Source organism: Phaethon lepturus, unplaced genomic scaffold (genome assembly GCF_000687285.1).
Source record: "Phaethon lepturus isolate BGI_N335 unplaced genomic scaffold, ASM68728v1 scaffold12467, whole genome shotgun sequence".
Classification (NCBI taxonomy): domain Eukaryota; kingdom Metazoa; phylum Chordata; class Aves; order Phaethontiformes; family Phaethontidae; genus Phaethon; species Phaethon lepturus.
This window is the reverse complement of record NW_010551179.1, coordinates 1-9365: the sequence shown is the minus strand read 5'-3', so window position 1 is coordinate 9365 and position 9365 is coordinate 1. Positions and strand designations below refer to the sequence as shown.

Genomic DNA, 9365 nt, shown 5'->3' with positions numbered 1-9365 from the left:
GGGAGGCCGGGGCAGGCAGGGGGAGGCTGGTTTTAAACTCTACTTCTGCACTACTTACCAAAACCTGAATGCCTTCTTTTTCCACCGGAGCAGTGTCATAAGTAGCTTCACACACTCTTACCACTGTGGTAACACCGTATTTCTTAAGTTCCTGGGGAGTGGGGGGGGAGGGGAAAAAAGCTGCTTTAACAGTAAACTGACTTCACTTACCATTTAATTTTTGCAGTAGGTTAGCCTATTAACTTACTCAAAAATTTTCAGTAAGTAAACTCATATAAATGCTTGCTACCCTGTGAAGAACACAAAGCTGAAGTAACTGAAAACTTGTGTGCTAATTCCAGATGTTTGCAGAAGAGCTTAAAGATATATCTGAGGATTAAGTTTTGTTATGTTAGATCAGACTTTTTTCCATTTAAAATCAAGTCCAGATAAACACTGATGAAATAAGTAGTCCATCTCCAAAAGATCATTCCTTTTAAAGGAAGTTTCCTGGTTTGCAAAGCTACATACTTCACTAAAAGCATTCTGAGTGAGGTTTAGATGTTCCCCTTCTCTCCCTCTACTTAAAACAACAGGTTTGTAAGACCTCTTACTGTTAAGAACTATGAGCACAGGACAATAAATTATTCCAGTTCTTGAGTTACCAGAACTAGAGGATAACAAAATTTAACTTTCCACTTTCCTATTATCCTCCATTAAAAAAAAAAAGTGGCAATTACTTTTCATTCTCCCTGCAACAACCCATCATTCACACTGTAACTGTCACAGTAATGACTGAAGCACAGCCTAAGCATACTTTATCTTAAGAGTATGTGAGAGTATAAAGGCAAGCAAATGTTATCTCACAGTGTTTTCCTGCAAATTATCCCACACTGAATGCAAAATAGAGGTATAATACACCTAAAATCTTGCTAATGAGGGACTGCATTACAAACTCAGACCCTTACCAGGAGGCAACTTTGGAGGAACCTATTGTTAGCATACATACAAACACACTTTTAACTGTGCACTTTATACCTCCAACATGATAGATGCAAAGTTTAGGTGACAAATTCAGATACTGGCAATATATGCCAAGCCACATGGCTTTAGTCTGTAAACAATTTCAGCATGTACCTGAAAACACTTAAAAATAGCTTCAGCAGTTCCGGATGCAAAGCAAGCCCACTGCCACAAATTTCACTCATGTAGACACTATGACACTCAGAGGATTCTCTGAAGCTACACTGCAACCATGAACTGCTAATATTGAAGGGAGATATGCAGTGAAAGCATGTGGCAATCCTGTTATTTGTTCCTAAGGTTCTGATCCACAATGTATACTGAATTATTCTCTTTTTAATCACTATGCAATATGTGCGGGGAAATGTTACACTGCTTTAGATGAATTTAAATTTGAGTTCCTACCACTAGCAGACCTTTTTATTGTTCTACAGGTAACTTCGCCAGATAATTCCCATTTCCAGATCTAAACAATGTACTAAATGTACAATGTACTACACAGTATAGTTACTTCTGAAAGTGAAGCAAAGAACTACGTTTCTGTGAAGGCCAAACTATATCTGAATAGATTTGTATCAGTATTTGAAAAAGGTCAACATACAGTCTCAGTACTTCTTTGTATGACTTCCACAGCTGTTATCAACTAGTAAAGAAGGAAATTGTTAATACAGCATGCTGTTCAGGCATTAAAAAAAGACAACAGTAAGAATTGTCCTGGCCTTACCTCTATAAATTTGTTTAGGGTTGCATTGGTTGGATTGTGTGTGATTAGGAATCTCATGTTCTTGTAGGTGATTTCCACAGGAGCTGGGCGGTTCATTCGGGCCATATTGATTTAGTTAAACATGCAACAAGATTATGAAAGGATTAAAAAAAATTCTAATACAGAAGTGATGTAGAGAAACTGAAGTCTACTTCACTGTACTCCACGTGAAATTCTCAGTGCTTGGAAGTATGAAGTTGGGAGCAATGGGAAATGAAATGAACCTCCTAACAAGAAGCAGCAATTCTTCAATCCAGTAATACTGAGGCAAAAGAAAGGCAGTGCACTGAGGTTTACCCCATCCAGGTCTGAATTCTGTTGTTAAATGCTCTGCCAATTTCAATTCAATACTTCTTATCCTGGTCAACCACTCTTAGGGGGGCTTCTTGGTGGAGTAGTAATGAATTTCTACAGTTCACTTGTCTGCATAGAGGTCGTGCTGTGCCTGGCAGTAGTCTCCACTGCCCTTCAGAAACTCCATAAATGTGTGACCAAGAACACCACAGAACTGCTGTAAATAAAAGGGAAAAAAGCATTATGAGCACAGGTGAAACAAGGTTATTTTGAAGACACCAAGCATTACAAAATAAAAAAAAATAAAACCAAAACAACTAAGTAGTTTCACAAGGTTTATTTTTTTTAATCCAAGAATTAGGTTTGCATAAGACCTGTTACCTTTCTTAGCAAGGATTACTCAAAAGTAAATACATTTACTTAATACAAAGTTTCCATATGGGGTTGTTTCAATACCAAAACCTGAAATGTATTAAAATACCAATTCAAATGTGCCAACACACAGCAACAAGAGACTAAACTTGAAGAATCCCAGTGTTATATAAAGCATAGCCTTTCCAGGTTACCTATACAACTGTATTTTCCATTCAGAGTTGACAGACAACATCTACTAAACTCACCCTGACCTTCAGTAGCCCCATGAAGGCAAGGGTGAGATTCCTTGATTATTCAAGCAGGGCATCAGACAATTTCTAGTGCTTAAACAAAACTACCATTCTCTACATAAATGCGGAATCACTTGTCTTAAAAGCTGAAGACTTACTTTGCAAGTAGCACCATTCATCCACATACAGAACAGCCAGTAAAAAAAAAAAAGGCATCTAAATCTGTCTCAAATAGGAGGCCTTGAAAGCAAATGCAAAGTCTTTGTGGTCTAACAAAACAGTGTGAGCTTTTGAACGTGTTTTGAGTCTTTCAAGGCAGCTTTGTACTTAAGGAACATTTCACATACTAAATGTTGAAGACATATGGCAACCTTCATCTACCGTTCTACACCATGACTTTATTAACATACCAAGATACTGGTAATACTCCAGCTAAAAACATATACAGGCAAGTTTATTGAACACGTCATTCTTGCCTAGTGATGTGCTATTTTGCTATGGTTAAATTTACATATAAAATTACTGCAAGGTGCACAACCAGGAAGTACATAGCTAATGAACTGCTTGGAGTTGTGGTATTCATTTGTAGATGTTGCAAATGAACCACAAACATATGCTTTTATGCACCGTGGAACCTTACAGAGGATTAGTTTTGCGCCCAGCCACAGCACCATCAGTGCTGCTGACCATACTCAGAAGGTCCTTCCTGCCTAGGGAATGAAAGGGAAGAAAAGAGAAGTTCTGTTTCCCAAAAGATAAGATACAAGCTGAACCAAACACCAACTAAATACACTTAGGTACTAGAGAGAAACATCACTGATCCTACAACCATCTAGTAGAAAAAAATTACTTATGTTGACCAGTCAACTCCAAACATTGGAATGAATTAATGTATTTCTATGCCCAAATAAAATATTGCCCAAGACAATTTTGAAATAGATTAGCTGAGCATGCAGTGTTACAAAATTGCTAACACGGACTCATTTTCTTAAAAATGTGATCTCCCCTCCCAACCACCCCACCGCACCCACACCCCATCCACCCACCCCCTGTCCTGGACACAGTAATATCAGGTCTTTGCCTTCGTAAATCTAGTTTTTAGCAAACAGAAGATGTAACTTCATTGTAGCAATATTCAGACTTTTTAAAATCACAAACCATCACTATGCATCCATCCACATACATAATCAGGCCAAGTGTACATGAGAAAATAAGGAGAAAAGAGTATTTCAGTGCTCTAGACTCAAACTTCTCCATTCCAAGGACCATGAAAGAACCAGCTTGTGCTGAAAAGCTTCCCAACCATGACAAAACAAATTCAAAAGATCAGGTGCTAAAGAAGGCTGTACAATAAGTCCTGATAATAACCACTGTCTTAATACACTTCACCAAAGGGCAGGAAGAAAAAGCTACATGCAAGTAAGTTGGTTGCTAACTGCCACCTCGGATTTGGAGACAGACCAAGACTTCACTGCAGGCACTAAACCATAAGACTACAGTAAGTCTAGCAACTATTTGTATTAAACAGAAGTCACAACAGATCAATAGTCTAACCATTGTTGAATTTTCTAAGATCTATCTTAGAAATTATTAAAGTTAATAATTTACAAACATGAATTAAAGTTAACTACAATTTAACGAATTGCAACAATGTTTTATGTTGTAATGTCCAAGCCGAAACCAGGACACATAGACATGGCTTTGCTCCATTCGTAAGTCCAGAGAAGAGGCAGTTCCGTAAAAAAGTTTGGACTGTAGCAGATGGGTAGAACTGGATCACGCTATGTTACAAAGGACCTTGAAAAAGCAGACCAAAGGCCTCCAGGCATCCTTTTTATGTTTTCAGACAGCTTCTCAGTAAGAAGTTTTAAGAATGCACCTTAATTACAGGCATGGCTTGCAAAAAAACCCACCCAAAACCACACAAACAGCTAACCAATATGAGAAAGAAGTTAGCAGAAAGAGACTAATAGGACAATTCCACATGCACTTTGCTGCCACTTCAGAGATACTACCATCACCATTTCTGCAAAGACTGTAGCGACAGAACAAGAGGAAATGGCCTCAAGTTGCGCCAGGGGAGGTTTAGACTAGATATTCGGAAAAATTTCTTTACTGAGTGGTCAAACATTGGAACAGGCTGCCCAGGGAGGTGGTAGAGTCGCCATCACTGGGAGTATTCAGAAAATGTGTAGACGTGGCACTTCAAGACCTGGTTTAGTGGGCATGGTAGTGTTGGGGTAATGGTTGGAATTGATTATCATAAAGGTCTTTTCCAAACTTAGTGTTCTGTGAGTAAGATCACCAGTTACTTACAGAAGAAGGTAGGTGTGCATTAAAAAGTCTCCTAGGACCAGACCTAGGGAACACCTAAAAAAGCAAATAAAAAACAGAACTGAAGATAGCTTATATAAAGTCACTTTCAATTAGTTTAAGAAGCAGAACAGCAAAAAGGACAGGACAGCTTTACGCAGATAACAGCTGCACAAAGTCTTGTGTCACTTTTCACATGCACTGGCAGATCTCATGTTTATCTCTTCTTAAGACTGTTAAGAGGAATCATAGCCAGTCCTTCTCCCTGGTAGAAGATGGGGGAGCAGAGGCTGTCAAAACAGAAATAGAAGAGCATGCAAGTGAGCTCGAGTTGCTCAAGGGAATAGAATGGGGTCACTAGGGTAAAAAAAGACCTTTCAATCTGGGGGGAAAAGAATGTAGAGTAATTGGAAACCATTAACATGACCCCATACCAGGGCAGGTAGGAAGTAAGAAGTAGAATCATAGAATCATTTAGGTTGGAAAAGACCTTTAAGATCATCACGTTCAACAGTAATCAGGATTCATCCATCCTGGTAGGCAGGCTGCCCTTAATATGCACCTATGAGTACTCAGTAAGATACCAGACAAACTCGTCATGGGGGTAAGAAGGAGGACAGGCAGGAAAGCATTAGTTAAGTAATAAACCCTTCTTTTTTAATACAGATTGCTAATCACATCTAGCAGCTGGGTGCACAGGTCAAACTCTTACACAAAGTTGAAGCAAGTACATTATGCAATGTTAAATTTAAATTGCATAATTTGAGTTCTACGTGTAATTAACCTCTACAAATGAATTCATTTCATTAATACTGACTTAACAGTTAGCAATTAGACATATCAGCACCTTACTAATTCACAAAACTAAGGACCTAACCAAGCATGTATTTGAGTCTCACCGTTTGCCTTGGCAACTGCTGCTGCCATGTTATAAAGGAGGAAAGCTTACATTTTCCTTTGATGTGAATGCCATCACTTCCCACCATTACTAGCCAGAAAGCTCCACATGCAGACCAACTCCTTAATGCAGCAACACGCTGTATTATCCTAAGACAGCTTTGCCAACCTAGTTTAGTTCTGACCCCAGAGCCAAATGAAAATTAAAGACAAAGTAGTACATTTGCATGCTGTTTGTGTTATGGCATTAAGCCAGAGTACAGGAGTTCATCCATTTTCAGCAAAAAGAACTGGAAGATGGAAAAATCAGCTATAAAAATAGTGTTGTAGTAATTAAGACCACCTTGGGCTTATGGGGAACTCAAATGGCATGAGCAACTTTTGAGAGGCTTGGAATTAAGTTTAAGAGCTTTAAAATTACTGTATTGTTTCAGACAGTTAACTACTTGGCAGGTAAGCTATCAAAAAAGTCAAGATATTGCATGAAAGTGTAAAGCTGCATAACTGAAACTCAAATGCATAGTATGGTATGCAGAAGTTTCTTTAACAGAATGACACCAACTCATTGTTTGTACCATCAAGCTGGGTACTCCAGCATATTCTTTTCAATTTACATGAGTCTTCCTTGAGGAAAATTAATACCGAAGGGTTTTGGAAACAGAAGCAGCAGTTTCTATTAGTAACAGAAAGCCAAACAACATTTAGACTGTTAGATCCATCAAAATAAACTTCAAAAACGAAACTAAGGTTAATATCCCAGGACCACCTACTAAGAGGCAACCTAAGAAGTAACCTACTAAAAGTTATGTTAATTATGATTGCACCATCTACTATCATTTATGCGAAGAGAAGTTAGAGAATAGTTTATTCAAGCAAGAGGAAGACATCTTGAAAAGAAAAGTTTTAATTCATGCCCCTCTTTGGGACAGGAAACCAAAGCATCTGTCTTCACTGACAAGCAGATTCACATGTATATTAATTCTGGGTTTGAAACAATCACTTTGCTTATGAAAGTAATCTATTAGCTTGTTACCGATATGCAGAAAGCAGTGAGTTGTAAGGTTATCCCATGCTGTTGAGATTTTTGTTCACAACTCCGTAGCATCTCAAGAAGCATGCAAACAAAAGTGTTTGTTTACACAGTTACATAACACTTCACTCTACCTTCAAAAGATGGGCAAGACTGCTCACAGTTGCTCAATCCACCTGCTCATAGACCAGAAACATTTACACCCAGAATCAATTATGTGGGATCACATCCTCTGAAGTAAAGACCTGCCACATAGTCACCTATTGAAACCACAGAATCAAAACCAGAAAGCTAAAATAAACTACATTTCTTCACATTTTGAGAACACCTGAAAGCAAGTTCATTGTTCTAACTTGCTACATGAGAAAGTTATTGAAGGACAAAGGGACAAAGTCAGGGACCCTGACTTTCTCCTACTACTCAAGGCCTAAGTATCAACTGCTAAAGCAGACAAGGAGGAGTGAGGGGGTAAGGGGTACAAACTGCGGAGCCATTACGCAAGGTAGAGGCACACCTTCATTAGGCATTGTTGACAAGATCCTCCTCCTATCTACTGGGCACATGAACGCCTGTATTACGACATCCACTAGATAAGACTGTTTTGGACCAGAGAAAGCGACCCATGACCTAAGAAAATACACTCATGCATCACAGACAGGAGATTCCAAAGGTGTATCATAAATTTGCTACGACATGTTCTGAGAAGGAAGGATGTTTCCTGTGGTTCAATGCAGTTGTAGGGGGAAGAAAAATTTATCTCAAAAAGCTTCCTGTGTAACAAGTCAATGCAACTTCCAGAGATGATGAAACCGAGGCCATGTGACTGTCTTGCTAGTTCTTCTGCTTAGACCATGAAAAAAAAGGCAAAAAAGCCTCAACAGATATTGGGGAAAATAAGACATCACAGAAACCATTCTACTCCCTTGTCTAATGCATCTTCTTTTTTGAGTTTCTGAAAGCAAGGAGTCTCAAAATGACTTTATACTGTCACTTCAATAGCAAGCTACGTAAACCCTGTTGTCCTACTCAAAAATTATTCCATTATCTTTTAAGCAACAACATGAGACATTTAGCATATACATGCAAAGACAGTTATTGCTGTATCTTATTGAGTCTAATAAAGGCAAGAGTACCTCACAAGAAGTTGCATCCGGGAAGAAAACTGTGAGGAGTTATGGAAAAAACTATTAACAAAGCTACCTCCTATATTGATCTGAGAGAGTGAGTTTTAATTTTTTAAATAAAAGGTGACAATCTGCTACTAGTTTAGAAATCAGTAATACCCTGATCTGGGCGTTCTGGTTAAAGTTTAAGAAAAAAAGGTGATCACTTGCAGTCAGCCTACACACTGGGATAGATCCAGCATTCTTACGTGGCATGTATTCTGTCAGAATAGGAAGGTTTCACAAGACAGAAGTTATTAGATAAGGCTAAATTATATTTATTTACTGCCTTACTGACACATTTAGTTTCAGTAAAACAATGACATCCTTTTCCCTTGGTTCCTGCTACATCTGTCACGCATTCTGCTTTCTCACTCTCACATTTCCTCCCATGGCTGTAAAATTTCTGTATTCCTTCTTCCACATTTTCCCCTGAAATGAATCTGTTCTTGTAAGACAATTTCAAAGCCCTTTGCTTTGCTGTTCCATCAATGGAATAAGAGCTGGCATTTAAGTGTCATTTTCAGGTTTTTTGATTTGACAGTTTTATGAGATTACAAAGACACAGGGTTCATACTTCTGAGTCACTGCTTTGGGAAGACTCTGCAGATGCAGGTAGACATATTGGAAAGTTGTCTTCAGCAGCAATAAGGAACACCAGAATCACAAGACCCTCGTGCCATAAAGCCTGTGCATCTGTCAGCTCATAATGTTTGCAATGTGTGTAACTGGCTTCCAGACAACCAAGACCTGCGCATAACTGCCACTAATCCAGCTTCTACTATTACCATGATAGTTACTTGATTTTGATAATGCTTTGTCTTTCTTGCTTCTCTACTTTTGGAGGGCCTACTAGCACCAGCAAACCTTGCATCGTTTGTGCTTAAATACACACTGTGCCCTGTGGCCACAGATGTTAGGCCGCACAGACACCAAGATGACGGGGAGGAGGGGGAAGGCAAGCATATGAGGAAAGTGAAAACTTCTGATGCTGAACAGTGATACACCTCCAGAAGGTAATGTCTTCCCTGAAAAGCCAAACGGCAAGGTCTTAAAAGCAGATTCGGTCAAAATTAAGGTATTTGACTACACTGAGCTTCTGAGGGTCAACAGCAGGCTGGTGCAGAAACATCCACTTCAACATGTACCTCTGCGGACCTTTCCTCCCGCTGAGGAAAATCTAAAGGCCCAGCCTGAACAAGGCCGGCTGCACACCCCACCTCTGCTGCATAGAGCTCATTTTGAAAAGAATTCACGTCCTCGCTCGCAGCCAGTTCCGACTCCCCGCCCGAGACAAA

At 39.2% G+C, this 9365-nt stretch overlaps 1 protein-coding gene across 3 annotated transcripts in view; it reads right to left on the bottom strand.

Moving 5' to 3' along the window:
• PTP4A1 (protein tyrosine phosphatase type IVA, member 1) overlaps positions 1 to 2276 on the bottom strand; it is a 7204-nt gene extending 4928 nt beyond the window's left edge. For 2 of the 3 annotated variants that reach the window (XM_010290819.1, XM_010290821.1), the window contains exons 1-2: positions 1727 to 2276; positions 59 to 151 (exon numbers count right to left, since the gene is read on the bottom strand). In XM_010290819.1, the coding sequence (XP_010289121.1) occupies positions 59 to 151; positions 1727 to 1831 (198 nt within the window). In that variant the 5' untranslated portion in view covers positions 1832 to 2276. The remainder of the gene's footprint in view (positions 1 to 58; positions 152 to 1726) is intronic. The other variant, XM_010290822.1, reaches the window with a different exon arrangement.
• Between the last annotated feature and the right edge of the window lie 7089 nt (positions 2277 to 9365).